General features: G+C 47.7%; 1 protein-coding gene across 1 annotated transcript; it reads right to left on the bottom strand.

The window, feature by feature from the left end:
- Positions 1–30: 30 nt before the first annotated feature.
- On the bottom strand, positions 31–19402 carry LOC108930175 (SUN domain-containing protein 1-like). Its single transcript, XM_029257002.1, has 20 exons — positions 18725–19402; positions 13993–14190; positions 13727–13902; positions 12458–12667; positions 12134–12256; positions 11662–11787; positions 10488–10559; positions 9163–9256; positions 8892–8950; positions 8050–8189; positions 7318–7581; positions 7180–7242; positions 6486–6529; positions 6216–6366; positions 4906–5166; positions 4085–4169; positions 3546–3661; positions 3230–3397; positions 1849–1941; positions 31–1304 (listed from the first exon to the last, which is right to left on the bottom strand). The coding sequence occupies exons 1-20, from the start codon at positions 18805–18807 to the stop codon at positions 1188–1190; spliced, it is 2643 nt and encodes an 880-aa protein (XP_029112835.1). The 5' UTR covers positions 18808–19402; the 3' UTR covers positions 31–1187.
- Positions 19403–21265: the final 1863 nt, after the last annotated feature.

The raw sequence follows: 21265 nt of genomic DNA, 5'->3' as shown, positions 1-21265 counted from the left end.
TTTATTAAATTTTGTGCTTCTTAAAGACCAAAATAAAAGCAAATATGTAAAAACACACCTATACAATCTGAAAAGTTACAAAAGTTTTAAATTCTTTACAAAAATAAAGATTTTTAGCAAGTAGGTATGTATAAATTATATAATTCCACAAAACTGGCAGACGCAGCTTGACTTTCACAACTTAATATAATGTTGAGCATCTGGATGAACTGCCCGGTACGATCACTGCAAATTTAAAGATACGAGATCGATCCGATTTTTTTGTGTAGCAATCACCAATATGAAAGACTCAATAAGCTGTTAGCAAAGTGTCGTTTCCTTCCCCCGTGACTTGGAATCGCTGGTGAACAGAAGGGACTACGCAAAATGACAGGCCCTAAGACAACAGCCTCCAACTTATAACAGGCGGCTTTAGCTCAAGTAGCTGATCTCTATTTTACCATAGTCACAAACTGAACTGGGGAGGTTTTCCCCACATTTTTACCCAAGGCCATACAGCGCTTACACATCATCATCATCATCATGCTGCAACAAGCAGAATCTGAAGATCACGGCTTGGGCACATCAGCATTTCTCAGTCTTACACTTCTCTTGTTGGTGATGCTGCCGAATCCTTACAGTCAGGATGTGCTTTGAATTTGGATTTAATGTGCAACATACACCAGTGAAAGAAACCAGCTGGTTGGCAGAACCGAGGCTGAGACGCAGTTGTTTCTATTTAAAGCATCGAGCGGGGGATGCAAAACGCACGGACAGACAAGTAGAAACCATCCAAACACAAAAACGAAGTAGCGCTAGAGGTCGAGGACATAGATTCCCTCAAGTGCAGAATGGAGGGGTGCGGTTTTCAGTCCCCGAGACCTGGATCCATCTGGGGGCTTCAGTGCAGAGTCGTCAGCACTGCAGCCTAGAGAGGAGAATCAGCCTTGGAAAGTCCATGGTGGGTTTAATATTTTACAGTCTCCATTAGGGCACCCCCACCTCATGTGCTGATTCAGTGATTTATTACATCTTGCAGTAACTTCATGGTGCCCCCCCCCCCCCCGACATATGATCACCAATTACATATAATCCCCTTCAGTTCATGTCAACTCATGACTGACCACTGCCCCTCTGCAGGAAGTTCTCTGCTACAGGGACCGGGATTTAAAGGCTGGACTGAATGAAGTATGGAGGCAGGCGGTTCTTCACGTGGGCCGGGGCTCCCCGTGCACCCGGAAGCGGTACAGGCAGGTGTAATGCGGGTGACCCCAATTGGACAAAACACGCAGCTCGATTATTTGAAAAGCCTGGTCATTGTCCTCCTGGAAGAGACGGAACCAAAAGAATGTCAGCAAGTTGTTCCAAGAAGAGCACCTCAACTTAAATTCTCCTAAATGTCCTAATTCAATCAAATCAAAAAGGTGTATGCATGCTAGTAAGTTTAGAAGTAAGGTATTTTTCAATCCAGCATATAAAGAGCAAATGGATACAATAGAGCTGAAAGATTATTTATCTTATTGTACATTAAAAATAAAGCATCTGAATATTAAAAAAAAAATTAAAAAAGTCACAGTGGCACCTGCAGGAGGAGCCGACACACTAACACTTGCACCCGGTTGCCATACCTCCCTAATACAATCGCATAGTTACTGTACACAAACCTAACCACCATGGCTTTGTTACCACAGAAGCCACATTTCTCAAGTCTGAATCTCAGCCCCATGTTTGCCCTTTACTTTCCTTTCTTCTCAGACCACGTTCCCACCCCATGTCCTTGCACATAAAAATTGTGAAAATTTCACACAAGTCATACAATAAAGGGGACGAACCCCGAGCAGAGCTGGGTAACCTGTCTCATGCATTTACCGTTGCAGGGAAGGTCTGCAGGGAATCACCATCCTCAGCATAGGTATAGCTCCCCAGCAGCTTCCCTTCATCCTGCTGTTCGTCTTCCAGGCCCTCGAGACAGAGCGCAGGGTCAGCGATCGATCGGTCATGGCTTCTTGGTACAGGTCAATAACGCGAGTGCCAGCCACCGCATGCAGTAAACTACACTTCCACAGTGACAAGTCAGTGATTTTTTTTTTGGGTCACCACCTTTAATAATTTAGAATTTTTTTTAATTCTCATTTCATTTGCTACACCTGCACTGGGGTATTGCAACTGAATACAAGAGCGATCAGTTCACTCGCTGTTGAACTGAACATACACACAGAGCTGGAGTATATACGGAGAGCTAGTCACCAGAACTACACCCCTCAGAAAGGCCGAAAAGATCACATCACCTCCCCCTCCCCCACCCCAGCTCTGATCATTCATATGCATTGATCATTGATTTGTCCTAAGCAGGGTCCCCGCCCTACTTTCAGTTTGGGATCTAGTGTGGGGTCCTGCCCAGGAGATGGGGAGGAGTTCTGTTCAGAAAAGTTGTTTCATCGTTGATTTTAACTCTTGATATTAAACAGGCATTTTGATTGTTTTTTCTTGTTTAATGCATTAATGGTTGCGTTTAAAATTTATTGATAATGGAGTGACGGTTAAGAAAAGCAAAGATGGTGAAAACGACAGATTTTATACTGCAGGCTTGTTAATGGCTTTACGTATCGTAAATACGTAAATCATGGTATATGGTTCTCATTTTAGAATGTTGGGTTTTCTGTGGTTTCACATTCTGTTAAATGAAATTGAGACTTTTGAAAATTTTACATTTCACTTCTCATTTTAATGAGTGAATGGAGTTTAATATGTTTGAGTTCTGGGTAACTTGTATTGAAGCGTTTTAAATACTTTAATATTGATGCTTAATACAATTTGGAGGAAAAATATACTGATTGTGGAACTTAGCTTGCAAGCTTAGACAGTAAGAGGTGTGGGAGGGTGGCATGGTGACCAGCATGCCGTGTGTGTGCGCGTGTGCATGAGATCCTCCATATCTGGTATTGCATTACGTTCCATAGTGGAGTGTTCCAGTGTTCTATACAAGTACGTGTTCTCTCTCTTGCCCAAAACAGGCAGTCTCTGACCGGACCTATGCTTTTTTTTCCCCCCCAGATCAGAATGGATCACCAGCTCACCAAGGGTGTCTCGTTCCACACCGTCCAACTCGACAAGTAAAAATCTCTCCATTCATCATTCCCAATGGTTAAAATCTTCATTCAGTAAATAAATGAATCCTAAAACTGCCATGCCAATAATAAAATCTAAAATAAAACAAAAATCAATAAGACCAATTAATATAAAAACTTACGTAGACCGAGAAGTGTCGGGGGGCGCTGCTGATGTTGCCGGCTGGGGAAAGAGCCTTGGGGACGTGTTCCAGCGAGAAGGCTGTAGGGAACACGCTCGTGGAGAGGCGGATCACCAGGTAACCCTGGGAGCCTTTAAAGGCCCAGCAGTTCCCTGGGTGGACATCAGGCTGTCGGGGGGGGGGGGTGACAGACATGTTTATCCGTCATAGGGAGGCTGGTGGCTTGAGACTGACCTCAAACTGCACTTTCAATTTGCATAACGGATTAAAGAACATTGGGAAGTAGAAGAGGGTGGGGTTGGTGGGCGGGGTGTACCTGTATGACTACGCGGGGCGACTGGGTGAAGTACCACAGCGGCAGGCCGAACAGGCTCATGAGCGCCGTCTTGGTCTCGAAGGTCTCCGAGCAGCGCGTGCTCAGAATGCTGCCCCCTGCAGGCACATCGGTGCATTGCGTCAGTGTCGACGCCTAAAGAAGGCCTTCTGCTCGTACCCGAGGGCATCTCTGCCGCTTTGAGCGTGACAAAGATGCCACACCTCACATCTCTTTCGATTTCTCTGAACGACGAATGAAAAGAATAGCACTTTCCCACAATGCACTGCAGAATAGCACATGCCACAAATTCTCCAATTGATCCCTTTATGCTTTAAGGTCTGCGTCACGTTAACCATAAGAGAGGCATTGGGGGAAGAACAGGCTCATTCACTCAGGGCATGAAGGGAACATGGCTCCATCCATACTGCTGAGAGTCAGCAGGGAGTCGACCACATGTCTCGTGTCACACGCGCACACACACACACACACACACACACACACGAACGGTCCTTCCCAGGAGCTCGAGGGAAAAGTTCTACCTCCGGACTCCAGGGCAAAGTCAGCGAGACCAGTCCGATCCTGGGAGTAGAGCTTCAGCGCGTTCTTCACAACGAGCCGCACTTGCTGGGGGAGAATCAGAGACGGACAGCAAGCAATCGCATGAGATGCGATGGAGAGACACGTACATGATGGGAAGATCTTAAATAAGTCAAACAGATACTGAAGCTGAGAGAAGAACAGATCTGTACACAGGGCTCAATGTTAGTTGTGGAGCCATGAGAAATAATTTGCTTTAATTTACACAACTGTCTGAAAGATGGACAAATTAAGAAATCTAGAGAGGGAGGGGGGGGAAGAAAAAAAAAAAAACCTCACACAGTGCTCCGTCTGCATTTTCATTTTTTCCATTGCTGGAAAGTACCCAAATTTGTCAAAAAATAAAGGAAAAAAGCAAACATCCTATTTTGGGCAATTTCTTTATGCCAGAGCCATTTTGGGAGTTTGCTTCCTTCCGTGCAACACCCAGATATTTTAAACCTGGACATTTAGGGTTTTGTTAAAAACTGGATGAGCACAAAAATAAATGTAAATGTCGCATCAGCTCAACGTTTATTAAATTTATCCAAAGTTCTCTCCAAAGTGACTTCCTGAGTTGTGCTTCTTACAGCAACTTACTCATTTAACCAGATAAATTTTATGGGTAAAATATTTTTTATTGGAGCAATTCTGGGTAAGGACCTCACTCAAAAGGTACTACAGCAGAGGGTGGGATTTGAACCCGTGACCAGAGGCCGCTGCTCTAAACACTAAGCTTCACGTTCCCGTCCTGTGGACGGCTAAGGTGCAGTAGAAGCCGCACCTCCTCCGACATCCCAGCAGCCCCCGCGGTGCGCCCCACCGCGTCGGCCACGGTCCGTGGGCAGGGCGGCCGCCCGCTGCGCTCCGATCGCAGGGAGACGTTCCTCAGGATGGAGCGCTCCAGATCGAGTAGCGTCCCCTGCAGGTCGGAGCTCCTCGCGAAGTGCGCGGACAGCCACGGAAGCAGGGGTTCCGGCACCTCGTGCCCCCGCTCGGGGCCGAAGAAGAGCATCCGCAGCTCCTGCCTCATCTGCGCAGACACCTGCGCACAGTAGAGGAGGATGAGCAAGGGGCTTGTGTAGGTGCTTACTAAATCAAGGGATTTCACCTGATTTTTTTTTTTTTTTTTTTTTAATTGGCCTTTATGGCGCCACTGAATTAAAATAGAAACCATTTTAAAACAAAAAGCTTCAGCTGAGTAACCCTTCAGTCTGCAGAAATAAACCACGACTTGATAGGTTAAATGTCTTTTGCCTTGTAAAATGCATCAGGTGTCTGATTACAATGAACATCTGCGCCACTGTATTTATATTCAAGTATTTACATGTATTCATTTAGCTGACGATTTTCTCCAGAGCGACTCAGTGTTAAGGTACAATTATTCAGTGATTTAATTATACATTTATATTTATAGTACTTTAAATCAAGGCACTCAGATCTTGGCAGTGACAGGCTTTTTACCATCTGTTGTTCAGCAATAAGAATGAATTAAAGGAAATGCTTTGCTGTGATTTATTCAATGAACTGAAAAAGCCAGGTTTTTGGGGGGTGACTAAACAGGTCTCAAGGATCAAGAACCACTGCAAAATCAAATATGATCACTGGGAGTTGATCACTTTTTAAAAATATTTTTAAATTAGAGAATATTGAGTTTTGTATCTGGATATATTCATAACATGTTGCAGTTTTTATGTGGCTGTAACCAAGTGTTGTTACTGTTGCTGGAAAAACATTCATCCAGTTTCAATAAGGGTCACGGTGATCTGGAGCCTATCCTGGAAGCACTGGGCACAGGGCTGAGCGGGTACACCCTGGACGCAACGCCAGTCCACTGCAGGGCAGCCACATATGCACGCACACACACACTCAACCAGGCACACAGAGAATTCAGCGTCACCAATCCACCTGAACTGCATGCATTTAGACTGTGGGAGGAAACCAGAGCACCTAGAGGAAACCTACACAAATCTAGCAGGGATCCAACCCACACTTTCAACTGTGCAGCCCAAATTAAACATTCAACAGAAAAAAAGGGCTACTGCAAGAGAAGTGTCCTGCAGTATGTCCTCTCTCACACACACAAACACTCACCGTCTCCTGCAGGGCATCCAGCTGCTGACACCTGCCCTGGCATCCCATCACCCCCTGGAGGTCCTGCCGCACACGGCCAAGCTCCGCCTCCAGCCTCTGCACCTGTGCCATGAGGGTACGGTGGGCGTCGCCTTGGACAGCTACAGCAGCGCTGGGGTGGGGGGCGGAGGGGGGGTTTGATGAGCTATAGAGCTGCACAAACCCCTCGCTATGGTTACCACGAGCTCCCCGCCAGCACGAAACAGGTGTTGCTTATGGGAACGAGCTCACCTGGCCGGAGGTGCGATCAGCGTGGCCCGCCTTCGCAGCACTTCCTGAAACAGTCAGCCAATCAATGAAGCAATCAGCGAATACATTACCTGGACAGAACATTGACATTCATTCCACACCGCAGATCCATCACGAGAGCCCATTTCTCAAATACAGGTAAGAACAATAAATCTATTCCATTCTATTTTATAATCTTAAACTATGAATGCAGAAATTAATTTCATAGTTATCTTTATATTTGTTGGAAAAAAAATTTCTGGGTCTATAGGGCAACAAGTTATTCACGAAAATGTTATTGCCACGGAGGCTCCAGTGCAGAATCCTTACTACAAACAGGTTCGAGGGCCGAATGCTTAAAAACAGCTGGCAAATACCAAGTGACAGTGAATCTTCAATGTCGATTGAAAGATTAGTTTGTATCGTAGTAGATGTGTTCACGTATGCGAATCTAACTGTACTAGATACAGAATTTATACTATTTATAGTACATATAAATTTTTTAAAATGTTATTTTGTGGAATGGTGGGGCACACATTGCACGCCCCTGGTGGAGTGTAAATCGCAGTAAACCCCATACTGAGGAACATTAGTGGTGACGCTGCAGCATATCGAACTCCCAGCATTCCCCGGGGCCGTCACACTGCCCCCTGCTGGTTAAAACGTCAGCTGCAGGGGCCACGGGTGCGCCGTTCACCTCGGTCTTGGTCTCCAGCGTCCGCAGCTGCTGCTCCAGCTCGGCCAGGCGGGACGCGGAGCTCTGCGACACGGAACGGTCATGAGATCGCGCCCTGCGACAACACGCGCCCTCACGTCACGCTGACCCAAGCGTCACCTGCATTGCCCGCGGCACCCCCTGCTGCAGTTCTGCCCTCAGGGCGGCCAGCCTTTGCTCCATGAGGTCGGAGACCCAGCGCCCAAGGGCGGCCCGGTCCGTGATCTCCTCCATGCGCTCACGCAGGGCCTGCTGCTGAGCCAAGATGTCGGCGTGCAGTCGCTCCCGTCTCCGACCGCCCAGCTGCACGTCTTCCCACAGCTGCTCTAGCCGTCGCTCCAGCCAAGCCAGGCGCTCCGACCCGCTGGAACCAGCAGTGACGCTCTGTGTAAAAAAAAAAAAAAAGGGGGGGGGGGGGGGGGGGGGGGGAAATGTGGCCTTTAGATGACATCAGGTGGCATAACGTTTCCAGCTGCTGTGTTCCACTCAAAGTACCCGGGTTCGAATCTCCCCTCCCGCTGTAAGGTATTTACCCCAAACTGATACAGTAAAAATTACCCAGCTTTATACATCACTGCAAGCAACCCAACAGTGTAAAACAAACCAATGTAAATGAGCTTCTCCAAGGCAGCTTACAGTGATAAATTACTTACAATGATCTATCCTCATAGAGCAGGGTAATTTTTACTCTACTAAGTGCCTTGATCAAGGGTACGACAGCAGGCGGAGGGATCGGAACCTGGATGATTCAAGTGCAAGGCTGTCACTCTAACCACCACGCCCCCTGCAGCACAAATAGATGTGGTAAGGTACTCTGCTCTGTGTCCTCGAAAGAGGACCGGCTGTTCTTACCTGCGCAGGTGCGACCGCAGCCTGGCGACTCGTCCCCTCTACGCTGTCCACCTCCACATGGGTAGCGGGTGCGACCCGCCACTGCGTCACGCCGATGGGCAGGAACCCCGGGAGGCTGGACGGACCCCAGTGCCACAGACCTGGAGAGGTGGACTGGGTGAAGACAACCATCCGCTGGCGCGCACACACTTACGTGCATATAAGTAATAAAGCATCCGTTGATTTACAAACTCTTTACCCAAGGTTTCGATACAAATCGCTCAAGGCTATCGATACCCACTTCAAGTTCCAGAACGAAAATTCGCAAAACACAATTTCTTCTTTATTTTATAGGTGTTTTAGTGATATTCGGAAAAACTGGTTTGTGATTCTCAGATGGGCTTCACCCCCCCCACCCCCCCATTTAAAATAATGGGGCATAGGCTTTCGGTAACCGAAACTGATATCCTCAACGTTTTCAGAAACGGATCAATGTTGTAAGACGAGAAATTGCGATATGATATATAATACGCATGCAACCACACACACCCCTGTTGCAAGTCAACTGGCAAACAAAAATCCCGTTACTAGAAACATAAGAGTATGTGAACAATTCACAGGAATGAATGCTGTGTGACATAATGGCAATTTTTCCAAATTCACATTTTTTCCCCATATTAAAACTTTTTAAAATCATTAAATAGAGAATTAAATTTAAGCTGCAACACTATTTTCACTTTCGTTTCTAAATTTGTCTTTCGCTTTCTTTTAGCACCACCAGAACACTCACTTCATCCACTTAAGTCACTGCTGGACACCGGAACAATGAAATATTAATGTCTTGCACGCGCACACGCACTCACCCAGGAAGAGAAGCAGAGGCAGGAGGAACAGCAGCAGTCTGTACAGCTTCGGAAGGCACCTGCAAGGTCAACATCTCATTGGAAATCCGCACAGGTACACTCTCCACTTAGTTCCAAGACTGACCACCGTGCGGCACCGCTGCACCACCAGCTTCTGGCCACGGAGAGTCTTAGAACTTATTGACTGCACCACGCGCTTTCATTTCTAGGTGCGGCGCGAACCGAGGGGATGGGGTTGCGTCGCAGCCCGAGCGCGGCCTTGACGTCTCACCGCGTCAGGACGAAAACGTCGAGCAAGGACATGAGGCTCGCCAGCTGGTACCACGTCGTCCCGACCCACCGGAACACACCCGTGGCAGCCTTCCCTGTATGCAGACACACACACGTGCGGTAGAAGGGGAGTAAGTGGACAGGGCCCGTAATTTAGCAAACGAATGCAGAGAGAAATGGGCAACATTTTCACTCTCAAGTGCGCTGAAGGATCATGGGATTGCAGAAGGACCTGAGCTCCAGGTTCACCAGTCGAGCTGTGTGTAGAATTTTTTTTTTTTTTTTGCTCTGCGATGCCCTGAGCGTTTAGAGGAATGAGTGTTGTGTTCTGTTACGGTCCTTTGTCAGAAGCAAAAAAGGAAACATAATCCCACCGCAGTGTGTGGGTGTAAGGGACAATGTGCGAGAAACACACTGATCAGGATGTGGAAAAACACTCAACTCCTCATGAGTAAACACTAAGCAAATGACTGCAAACAGGCCAAAGGTCAACACACACAGCGAGGGGGGGGGGGGGCAGGCAGATGTCATTACCATGAGGGGCTTCTGGGAGCGTACAGTGTCCCGCACCCAAAAGGTCCGAAACCGAAAGCCCAAAAGGTTTTTTTTGGAATGATTCCCCTCTCCCCCTCAGAACTGCTGAATCCCTTTCAACACCCCAGAAAGGTGTCGAAACATTTCTTTCGAACCCCGGACAGCTGATCTACCTGCCCCGTCAACTTCCACTATATTATCTAAAAACAAAACACTAACAATTCGATATTCAGCTTTTCACGTTATATACAGTGCTGTTTGAAAGTGCGTGAACTCTATAGGGATGGTCATTGTCTAATTTTTAAAAAAAGTTAAATGTCATCTGTAAATCTCAAAAATAAACTTGTGAAATTGACTGATTTACACCCCGATTCTACTTACCTACTTGGTTTAATTAATACAACTTGGACTTCAGTTATTTTTTACTCCTGCACTACTCATTTTTACTACACACGATTTCCTCTAATGCAACATATGGAACTGGTCTTTACACACCTATTATGTCACATGAGAAACTCTACCTCATTAAATAATTTTGTGGTAAAATTAAGGGATATGAGGGGTTACCGTCCTTTAATCAACACTGTATGTTGGTTGAATGGTGCTACAGGACTGACTGCACATTTGAGAATCCTGCATCTCAATCGAAATCTCTCCTCCCGTTATCGAAATTTACTTGTGTACCGAGCTGCACGTGACTTTGGAGAAAAATTAATAAAATGTAAACAGAATAATAAACGTAGAGCAGTAATTAAGGAACACCAAGGACCTGACGTAACGAAGGACACTTACAGAGAGGTCCAGTCATCTTCCCATCAGCTGTCACACCCCTGGCGTTCCTGTTGCCGCGGTTACCGGAGTAAACTGGAACACAACGCAAATGCTGTGTTTAATATTCTCAAACACTAATTCCTTTCCCCCGGTCAGTGATCGGAAAACTTTCTTCCTCTACTCCTTTATTGTATCTCCCCCACGTGATCCGGAGAGGGGAACAAGTGAGGCGGAGGCAGAGTGCATTTGCAAGTTGCCGTGGTGACGGCCAATGCGATGGAGGACCATTTGCTTGCAAGGAATATGGGGAGCAGCAAACAGATTTAAAAGGTGCCAAAGAAAATGTCAATTCATTTAAGATGCACTTTTCTGAGCTGGTAAAGCAACTGACTTTGCACCCAAAGGTCGCAGGTTCGAATGCCACAACTGACTGTAGTACCCTTGAGAAAAGTAAAGTACTTACCCAAAAAAACTGCTCCAGCTGTATGAATGGGTCAATGAATAAATTAAAATTCTAAGTTGCTTCGGAGGAGATTAATAAATGTAAAGAAACTTTTCATTGTTAAGTATTTAGTCGACACCTTCCAAGGTCACTTAGTACACACACACACACACACACACACACACACATTTTCAGAACCGCTTGTCCCATACGGGGTCACGGGGGAACCGGAGCCTACCCGGTAACACAGGGCGTAAGGCCGGAGGGGGAGGGGACACACCCAGGACGGGACGCCAGTCCGTCGCAAGGCACCCCAAGCGGGACTCGAACCCCAGACCCACCGGACAGCAGGACCGTGGTCCAACCCACTGCGCCACCGCACCCCCCTGGTCACTTAGTAATCTATCTATAATCAATAACCTCTTGTTCAATGGGGGTCACCATGGCCCTTTTCTCCTATCCCAAATGCAAGGGGTATGATGCAGGGTACATCATAGACAGGAGGTCAGGCCATCACGAGATAAATTCACAATCACCAATCAGACTGTGGGAGGAAACCAGAGCACCTGAACAAAATACTAACGGTCTTCTCGCCACAGTGCATCGTTCTCAGGAGGTGTCTCACATCTGCGTGCATGGAGTAAGCACTCTGACGTACCGCACCAGTGACGGAGCTGCCTGCCAGCGGCCAGCCAGAAGCGGCATGGAGGAGAGACTGGTGAAACAACTGCAGTATGCGTGGGTGGTCAGTACCTCCATCCACGGCAGCTCGTCCCCGATCCCCCGTCGTTAACGTCAGGCGTTGCGTTAGGGTCGCCGAAGCGGCAGCAGCATTCGATCCGACCCGCAGGACTACACCGGAGAGATACGTCAGGACACCTGGAAGGAGTCCAAACCCGGGATTTGGCATCAGTTCCCTCCCCAACAAAATCGTGACCCCCCCCAAAGAGGGAGAAATTTCCCAGCAGCCCCTTTTACTGTGTAGGCACGTGCAGGGGAGGAGAAAGCAGAAAAGACAGCGTACAGATTTATTCATTCTGACACTTCTCTCCAAAGTACCCGTTTATACAGCTCGGTAATTTTTACTGAATCAATTCGGGGTACAAGTACTTTGTCCAAGGGTGGGATCTGAACCCGTGACCTCCAGCTCCAGAGTCGGCCACTAAGCATTACACTACCTGCTGCCCCGACTCCGAACGTGTACGTGTGCAAGTATGACCAATACCTTTCCCTCCTCTGTAGATCTTGGGCAGAAGGGTCCACAACAGCACGGTTACTATGGAAACGACGGCTGCAGCCGCCTTCCTGCCGTAGCGCAGGCAGGTGTTCGAGAGCGATGGAAGCGCACCTGGAGAGAAGCCACGGGGAGATGAGAACGCGGGCAGCACGTCGAGGAGCCCAGCTGAGATCACCATGTGTGACATCAGCAGCGGCACTGAGGAGCTTAGCGGAAGAGCTTTCCGGAATCCTCTTACACGGCAACAAATGAGCCCAAAGAGGGATCGGACAGGTGCCGGTTTGGGACCGGCCCGCGGATGCGGACCCTCACCTGGCTTGTTTTTGCGGCAGTAGACCGTGGAGGACGGCGGGGGGGGCGAGGAAGGGGCGGAGGGGGCGTCCCGCCGCTCGCCTTGGCAGTCGCCGCAGATGTAGCCGCTCACCATGGTGGTCTGCGTCTGCGCCGAGTGGATGTTCCCGCTGGATGACGACACCACGCTGTGGTCAGCGGTCTCGCTGCAGCCTGCGGTCAATGTGTGGTCTGAGCCAGCGGTCAGAACACACGTCCATTAAGTCAGACAGGCACACACACCCCACCCCCCTCACCCATTTTAAATCAAAACACCAAACCAGGACAATTCCATACCATATTTTAATATCAGAGCAATTCTGTGTTATATTTCCTAAACAAATCGGAAGGAAACATTTAAACCATGTGAAAGAACAGTACATTAACAGCAGCACAGTGGGTAGCACTGGGGACTCCATGCCTGAGCTGCGCGTTTGGCCATAGGTTCGAATCCAGCTCGGTAAGTGGGGAGTTCGCATATTCGTAGCCCAAAGACACGGTAAATCGCTTCCGTACCATGAAAACCACACAAGGTGGTCGAGACACGTCGAATTCAGCTAGACGGCATTTACCCTACCTACCCCTACTCAGTTACCTTTAATGAAAGCATTTAAATTAAAAATTCAATGGTTAGATTCAAACTTTATACACATATAGGCACAACTGCTATTAAATTGCCTTCATTTCAAATTTTTATTTTAGCCATGAGAAAAGGAATGCTTTAACATTATTAATTATAACTTTAAATGTTATTAGAGCTGGCAACGTAGTGGTCAAGGCCGTTGCCTTTAGACGCAAAGGTCACAGGTTCGAGTCCCACCTCTGGCTGTAGTAGCCTTGAGCAAGGTACCTATCCTGGTCCCATAAAATTACCCAGCTCTACGAATGGCTAAATAACCAAGTTTAATATTCTAAGTCGCTTTGGAGAAAAGCATCAGCTAAATGAATATGTAAATCTAGCACTCAAAATCATCATTTACTACAAGTCATTTACTAACACCGAGCTGGAGAAACAAAATGAACAATAAAAACTACTTTCAATTTTAAAATATGTCAGAACCCAAATTGTTCTCAAAACTTTAAAGAAAAGCTTTCTGGCAAAGGACCTCCGAGAGCCACGTCGTCACCCGCGTCTCAATATGATAAGAGGGGCAGGTTAAAGGTCAAAGTCGCAGCCCACCGTCGCTCTACCACCCTCCCGCACGCGCAGCGCGTTCTCACTCACCACGCGACGCGGTCATCGGCACTCACCCCAGAAGCTCTCCGCCAGGGTGGAGGACTCGTCCAGCACGCTGGAGAGCAGGGAGGCGTCGCTGGCCGTGCAGCTGCGCAGGCTGCCGGGTCCCTGGGACTTGAGCGGCGTGGACAGCAGCAGCTGGACGTTCGACTGGGGCGGCTGCTGCCGTTCCTTCTGCTTCCTCAGCATCCTGAGGGCGATGAAAAACGAGGGCTGAGGGACGGGAGGAAGGCTGAGGCGTGGCGGAGGAACAGCGGAGTGCCGCGTGGTGCCCTCTCACCTGGACTCCCTCCGACCGGACGCGCTGCTGCTGTAGCCGATGCTGCGGTTGAGCGACAGGTCGGCCGGGCTCTCGTCGCCACGGCGACCGTCCATGGCGTGCAGCCGCAGGCTCCTGCGGGACATCCTGGGCGTGCTGAACGCAGGGCCAGTGTTGTTTTCTCTCTCGTAATCAAGGGCTTTCGACGAGTAGCTGGAGCTAAGAGGCGGGGGGGGGGAAGGAGAGTGAGGGTGTACAAGGGTCACACGGCTGCAATTTGCCTCTTTTCTAAACTTTATGGCACATTCGACAGGTGTGGGGGAAAAAGTGAAATGTACAGGATGGATTTAGTATTAAGTAGGTGGCAAATCCACGCTCACAGGATCGGAACTGCGTCCGTAAGTCGATTTGTTCATAAGTCCAAAGTTACTTTAACCAACAAGTTACCGTTAACCCTTAATGGCACCGGTGTCCTTCGATGTATTCGCTGGCTTGGTTGTGTGTCTAATTATATATGCACACACACAGCTGAGACATGCCAATTTAATACATTTAAATGGAAAAATATTTTTAAAAAATATCCTGCAAGATGTTTTAAGCTGGCCTAAAATCAAAACTAGTGTAAAATGACTGAAAATAAAAACACCTTTTCTCCACAGAATCTTGTCAGCTGATTCATCTCAAATGAGATGAATTTCCTATGTTAGATAACCAGCTCTCAGGAACACCAGACACAAGGTGTAAACACTGCGGAAGCGAGTTGAATAAAAGCGGTCCCTCATTCCTGTTTTACCGAGGTGCTCTTTACCGACACCCACCAGCGAGGCACATAAACACCGGTCACTTTGGCCTCAAGGCAACATTCAAGCGAAGAGCAATTAAAATAAACTGGAAAACGTTCATATCTTGAACAATTCATAACTTGAGGAGCCAGTGTACAGTGACGCCTACTTGACAAACCCTGATGGAATCCATTTAAAACGATGCATGGCACACGCACCAAAAAAAAAAAATTTTCTAATAATTTGTTATTTTGGAAGTAGACAAAACGTTGATTTCTTCAACTCAGCAAAGTGTCGGACTCAAAAAGCCCACTAAGTAGCTGTCGCCTGTACTCTCCCCACCAGGGCCATCCAGTACAACACCGCATCGTCACATTCTTGGTTTTTTCTTTCTTTTAAGCATGACAGCAGAAGTCACCTGTTTTGAATACATTTCATAAAGACTTCTGTAAAAAATGTTTTGAGCTCTATAGCAACAGCAAACCCATATTTCCAACTGAACTTAGACTGATACATGAAGAATAAAAGGAAGAACATGGGGCAGCAGGTGGCGTAGTGGTTAGAGCATCAGCTTGGAATTAAAGAACCTCGATTTGAATCCCACCTCCTGATCAAGGAACTTACCGTGCAATTACACAGGAAAATACCCTACTGTATAAATGTAAGCTTAATACTCAAATTTCATATTTTATGTTCCGGAGAAAAGTGTCAGCTAGTCGAATACATAAGGCTCATTCAGCAGTCAGAATGACAGGAAGCGACACGGTGTGTAACGTGGTACAAAAAGGTACAGAAGATGTAATAAACACTGGATCAGTGCAAATGAAATCCCAGTGGAGGTGATCTTACCGGGGTTGACGGAATAGCCTTGGCATTTAAACACACACACACACACACTTCAAGCTCCACCTAACAGCTGCCAGCCAGCAAATGAGCAACACAGCATGTCCCAAATGCCCCCCTGGAGGCCTCCAACCACAGTTTAGAAACAGAAGCCCTTTCAATCTGTCTCACACACACACACACACACACACACACACACACACACACACACACACACACACACACACACACACACACACAGGTTACGCACAGCACGGTCCAGCCCCAGCTCTCCAGGTTCCACGTCTTCTCCCAGCTCATGCCTCGAGGCCATGCAGTCGGACCCACAGCAACGCCGGGAGAGATCACTCTGCCCAGGGACATTCAACGTAGAGCAATGCGCCGACCTACATCGGACCGAGGAACCGCCGACTTGATCTCTCTCACACACACCCATTCACACAGACTGCACTTTGCACCGCAGAGGGAAAGAAGCTTAATGAAAATCTATCATGTGGGAAAGCAGGAGGAACACAATAACCTGCAATCAAACACCACCAGATCACTCCGTTAGCGTGATACAGCCATCCTCTAGACACACACAACCCTCCATTACCCTCAGTCCCTCCCTACTCCAGACCTGCTGGATTACTGGGATCAGCCAATGAGGTCCTTTCCCAGCCTTCTGGCCCCACCTGTCCACAGTGCCTTGATATGCCACTCCCACCCCCTCCAAAACCCTTGCCCCCAGGGCCAGGACAGCTGGCGAGGCAGCTGTCGCCACAGCGCCACATTTCCCTAGCCAGGGACAGTAGAATGAAAAATAAGAGCCACCCATTTTCCACACATTCCAAAAGGTATGCGGTGCAGTGCATGACTCTCCCACCACCTCCATGGGAAACCAGCAGAAAGTGTACTGTTCTGAACTTTTGTATTACTCCTTAAAAGGTCTTTTTCAGGGGGATCAAGGTAATGAGAGCAGCACTGATACACATGATCAGTGGACCAGATAGCATTGAGAGAGACCTTTGACCTTGTTTTAACGACGAGCGTGTTAGCTGTGCGTGTGAGACGGGTCACGTAGGAAGTCTGGCGCTCAGACGGAGGTGTGTACACCACACAGAAACCCATCAGCAGTTTGGATTACTGTATGTACTGCTTTAGGTTTTTTTTTTTTTTTTTTTTTTTTTTTAAAAACCAACCACATTTTTTGGGATTGTTCACATTGAGGCAAGTTCAACATTTCGGCCTTTCATTTTTCCTGACACCATAGACGGCCTCTCTGGACTCTTGGTCTCAGGAAAGGTAATACACTGAAAAAAGAATTTCACTCATCAAGTAAAAGGGATCAAATAAAGTTCTAGGAAACTGTCCAGACACCAGTCTCCCCCGGTATCCACATGGTCGACAGATGTGGACCACAGATGAGCCCAAAATACAAACTGTGTCCTCATTTGCATTTAGCACACTTTTATTCTTATATTTAATATTCAGAATAACGTATATTTATAAAGCTACACTCGGGCACCATTCGCTTCGCTGTGGTTCTCTCTTTTTGAAACTTCCATTTCGGTGCCTCAATCTATCCACCCATCTCTGAGCTCTGCCTTCTCCTCAATAGTATGGCCGGTTACTACGGAAACCATCGACTCCATTGCACATCCCCTGGCGAAGCGGCTCCGCTTTCAGTTTCAGGACACACGCTTCCCTGGCAGCAGGAGGAACTGTGGGATTGGGGGCAGGGCCCTGACTATAACTATATTACAAAATAAATAAATGGAACACACACATCAGTGTAAGAATCAGGGCGGTACACCTCTCAAGGGAGAAGCAGCCAGTGCAGACTGTGACCACACCCTGTGTGCACACAGCAGTCCCCCACCCCCCCACTGCCTCCCGCTACTCAAACACAGAGCACTTTGCTTGTACCTCCCACCAGCCATATGAGCGGAGTTTTTAAAATAAAAATTAAAAAACAGCCTCCGTTCCCACCTGCGTCCCACACTTGGCTGCAACAGTCCAGGAGAAGCCTGCTGAGGGCTGTGGGTGAAACGCTTGCGATCGGGCAGGAACACAGAGCGTGCCTCTATTTCATCATTAAAAACAGAATGGGGGGGGTATAGAATTTCATCTCCCCACAGCAACGGCATATGTGGTAGTAGGGTACGGCATGACACACAAGCACCATCATCAGTGCAATAAAAAAGGGGCCATTAAAAATCTTTCCTTGCTTCTGCTGGTTTCCACCCCTCATTTTTCCAGCAATTCCGCTGAAAGCTCGCAAGATGACGCTTTAAGAGCCGTTAAGGCCATTTCTAAAATTATGAAATATTCCACAAGAGCACTACGGCCATTTCAGCAACGCAGCACGGAACCCCCTAGGGAACGGGAGCAGTTGGGTAAATATAACAAATATCCCCAAATATAGTTTATCGCCGACTTACAAACTTAAATTGTCACCAAGAGTTGGTTCACAAATCAAAAAGTTTGTAAGTTGAGTGCGACACAGAGGATCAGGGGCTCGTCATCAATTCCATACGCAGCCACGCATAAAGCGAACGGAAAAACAGCGGTACTGGACTAAGTGACCGTACTTTAACCGCATATCTGTGTTGGTACCTCTCTGTTTCCGTGTACTCCGAGTACCCTGCTTTGGAGAAAAGTGTCGGCTAAATAACAAGTCGAGCAAATGTCAGCAACCCGGACAGCCACGGGGGCCGGAGGCAACAGTGGCGGTTTTTCCCGTTGAGAAAAACAGCGGCAAAGCGGAGGCTCCCGCCCTCTCGCTCTGAGCCGGGATGCCTCGTGCACACACCTGGGCGTATGGAGTCCCCTGGCCAGCTTTTTATGAGCCATAACCACAGCTAGAGCAATACGCAGTGCTTCAAATTCACGCCCACCGTCTTTCGACGTATCTGGTGAAGCTTCGGCACCGCAGTCGAGTTCTTACGCTATCTCTATTTATGGGGGGGGGGGAAAAAATGCCGGGTATGTTAGTACTTTGAAAGTGTAAGTAATAAGACATGAAGAAAAACCCATCTTGAGCCCATTACTATCAAGACTACCACAATGCCCATGCAAGCGGTCAACACACACACACACACACACACACACACACACACACACGATTATAGCTGAGCCACGCTCACCTGTGGGCGTAGGTGTAGCCCGTGTTCTGTGGCCCATGGAGCAGAGGGGTGCACACGTGCATCTGAGAGACATCCGTGGTCATGCCTTCGAGAGACTGCAAGGGTCAAGGTGGACGCGAGGAGAAGTACATACAAAGATTGAGCATAGGGGACACGCCAGCTCGCAGAGCATCACACACCCTCACCTACACACAGTCTACGGTTCAGCCCGAGAACCGCCTAGCCAGCTTTCCAAACCCGTGTTCGGCTCACCTGGCAGAACCTCACTTGAATTCAACTGGAGGATGCAGCGTCCACCCTGCATCCTCCATCGTAACTCGGGTAAAAACCAACATTCTGTCAACTGAAATTATCACCACTATCTGTGCACCTGACTCATCCCCCAGAACACGATGACCCCACATAGAAACTGCCTCTGGAGGACGTTAACCGCAATGAGATCACATGACTGCGGAGGTAAAGCACGAGTTGTTCACAGATCAGTGCTGTACTAACTACAGCAGCCAGCTTCCACTCAAAGAAGCTGGGTTCGAAGCCCTGCACCTGCTGTAGTGCCCTTTTTCACAGTACTTGCACTGAATTGATACAGTAAAAATTACCCAGATGTATAAACAGGCAAATCACTGTATAGCTTAGCGTACAAGCCTAACATTAACCTGTTTTGGACAGAGATGCAAGATAATAATAATAATAAAAAATGGTTATTAATAACTCAGTAACTAGTCATCTGTGTTTCACCCAATCCAGGTCACACCCTACTACATACACGCACGCACACACACACACACAAATACGCCCCACAGGGAGGCTGTCACACACACCCATGTCCCAGAGCAGAGCAGAGTTTCCATCACTGTGCTGTACAGCCAGTCACACCTCAGCAGTCAGACCCCCCAGGGCTGGGAGGATCTGGAGGACCTTGATCCTCAACCAAAACCTGTTTTTAACCTTAGGCTCATACCATCGCCAAGCAGTCACGGGAAATGACAGTGCGGGCGTTGTTCAACGAGCCACGTATGATTTTTTTTTTACCCGTTTCTACAGGAGGGCTATTTTTACTGTATTAATTTAGGGTAAGTACCTTGATCAAGGGTATAGAGGTTCTTTGAGGTGACTGGTTTCCATTCCCCGTTTCCAGAGGATGTAGGACAGCATGAGAAAATACACACCATCGCTGTCATGTTGAGCAGATAAGAGGAAACACACCAACACAGGACCGTGGGCAGGGACAGCACCCCACCCCCCCCCCCCCCCCCACACACACACACACACACACACACACACACACACACACACACACAAAATGACCTCCCACCCACAGTTATGATGGACAGAGCAGTTTAACTACAGACTCTGCTCACCACTTCTCTACAGAATTTAAAAAAAAAAAAAGTAGATTAGAACTCATTAAAACACTAAATATGTGGAAACCCTAATACCGCACTTTTAAAGCCCCCAGCAGGGAAAAATCTTGCAAATAGAAATTATAGGAATAACCATGTAACAACTTCTCACTGTGACTTTTAAAGAGACTTTTTCTTTTTTTTAAAGAATTCTGCTGGGACATCATAAGCAAGGCTGGACTCCACAGAGATTAAACCATAACTGCAGTAATAATAAGAAAAAAACTGAACACTTGTCCACCTGTTACTAAATGACAATTCATATTTGGACAAAAGCGAGATGGACCTACCAAAAGTGTTACATTATTATTGATTGTGCAATATAATCTGTCCAAATAACGGAGCCTTGAAATAAAATCAGAATTATAGCAACAGTCCGTATATAAAGTATTCGGAGACATTATTAGATCCTCAAAAACCGCATGAAAGTAAATTAACACATTAAACTCAAGCATGAATAATGATCAATAATCGACGATCAATGGAACTTAACTGATCAAAGGTCCGGAAGCTGAGTGTCAGTGAAACCCTTTGAAGTCCACTGTCTTCCACTGGTTTTGACCACACACACACACCGCGCACACTCCGCGACAGCTGGACACAAATTCTGCGGAAAATTCGACCAAAAAAGTCGTAAGAAAATCTGACAAATATTCGGCACAAAATTCGTGGCAGCTGTTTACCCCTGCAAAGCTGCGCTCTTCACGCACGGATCACATGTTCCGTCCCCTTTCGCGGTAAGTCCCCCGCAGTCCTGCCTCCCCGCAGCGCGCCGCGCGGTAGGAGAGCGCCCCCTACTGGCCGGGACGCAGTAAAGCCCCTCCGCAGATCCTGGTGCGGAAATTGCCCAGGGGACCGACAATTGCCCGCTGCTGGGGCAACAAGGGCTGCCGGGGGCAACGATACCCAGGACCACCTACTTCTTTACACCGTTAAGAAAGCAGATACTGACTGTCCTGCACCTTGAGGTGGTTCACAGCTGGAGATCACACCAGCACAAAAATCATCATTAGAATGCAATGAGTCAAAGCAAGATATATGTTTGAATGTCCGACCCTTGTCGCAAGCACACTCGAATTTGTCCAAGTCCAAATGTATTGATTAAAACGACCGACCTTGTCTGCTGCTCCATCTTCAG

This window comes from Scleropages formosus, chromosome 1 (assembly GCF_900964775.1).
Source record: "Scleropages formosus chromosome 1, fSclFor1.1, whole genome shotgun sequence".
NCBI classification, from domain to species: Eukaryota; Metazoa; Chordata; class Actinopteri; order Osteoglossiformes; family Osteoglossidae; genus Scleropages; species Scleropages formosus.
Note: the sequence above shows the minus strand (reverse complement) of the source record. Positions and strands in the feature narration are given on the sequence as shown.

Coding starts and splice junctions, on each gene's coding strand:
- LOC108930175 (XM_029257002.1), bottom strand. CDS start 18,807: ATGACCACGGATGTCTCTCAGATGCACGTGTGCACCCCTCTGCTCCAT. Junction 12,257..12,457: donor CTGCCGCAAAAACAAGCCAG/GTGAGGGTCCGC, acceptor GCTTCTCTCCAG/GTGCGCTTCCATCGCTCTCG. Junction 3,662..4,084: donor CTTTGCCCTGGAGTCCGGAG/GTAGAACTTTTC, acceptor ATGTGCCTGCAG/GGGGCAGCATTCTGAGCACG.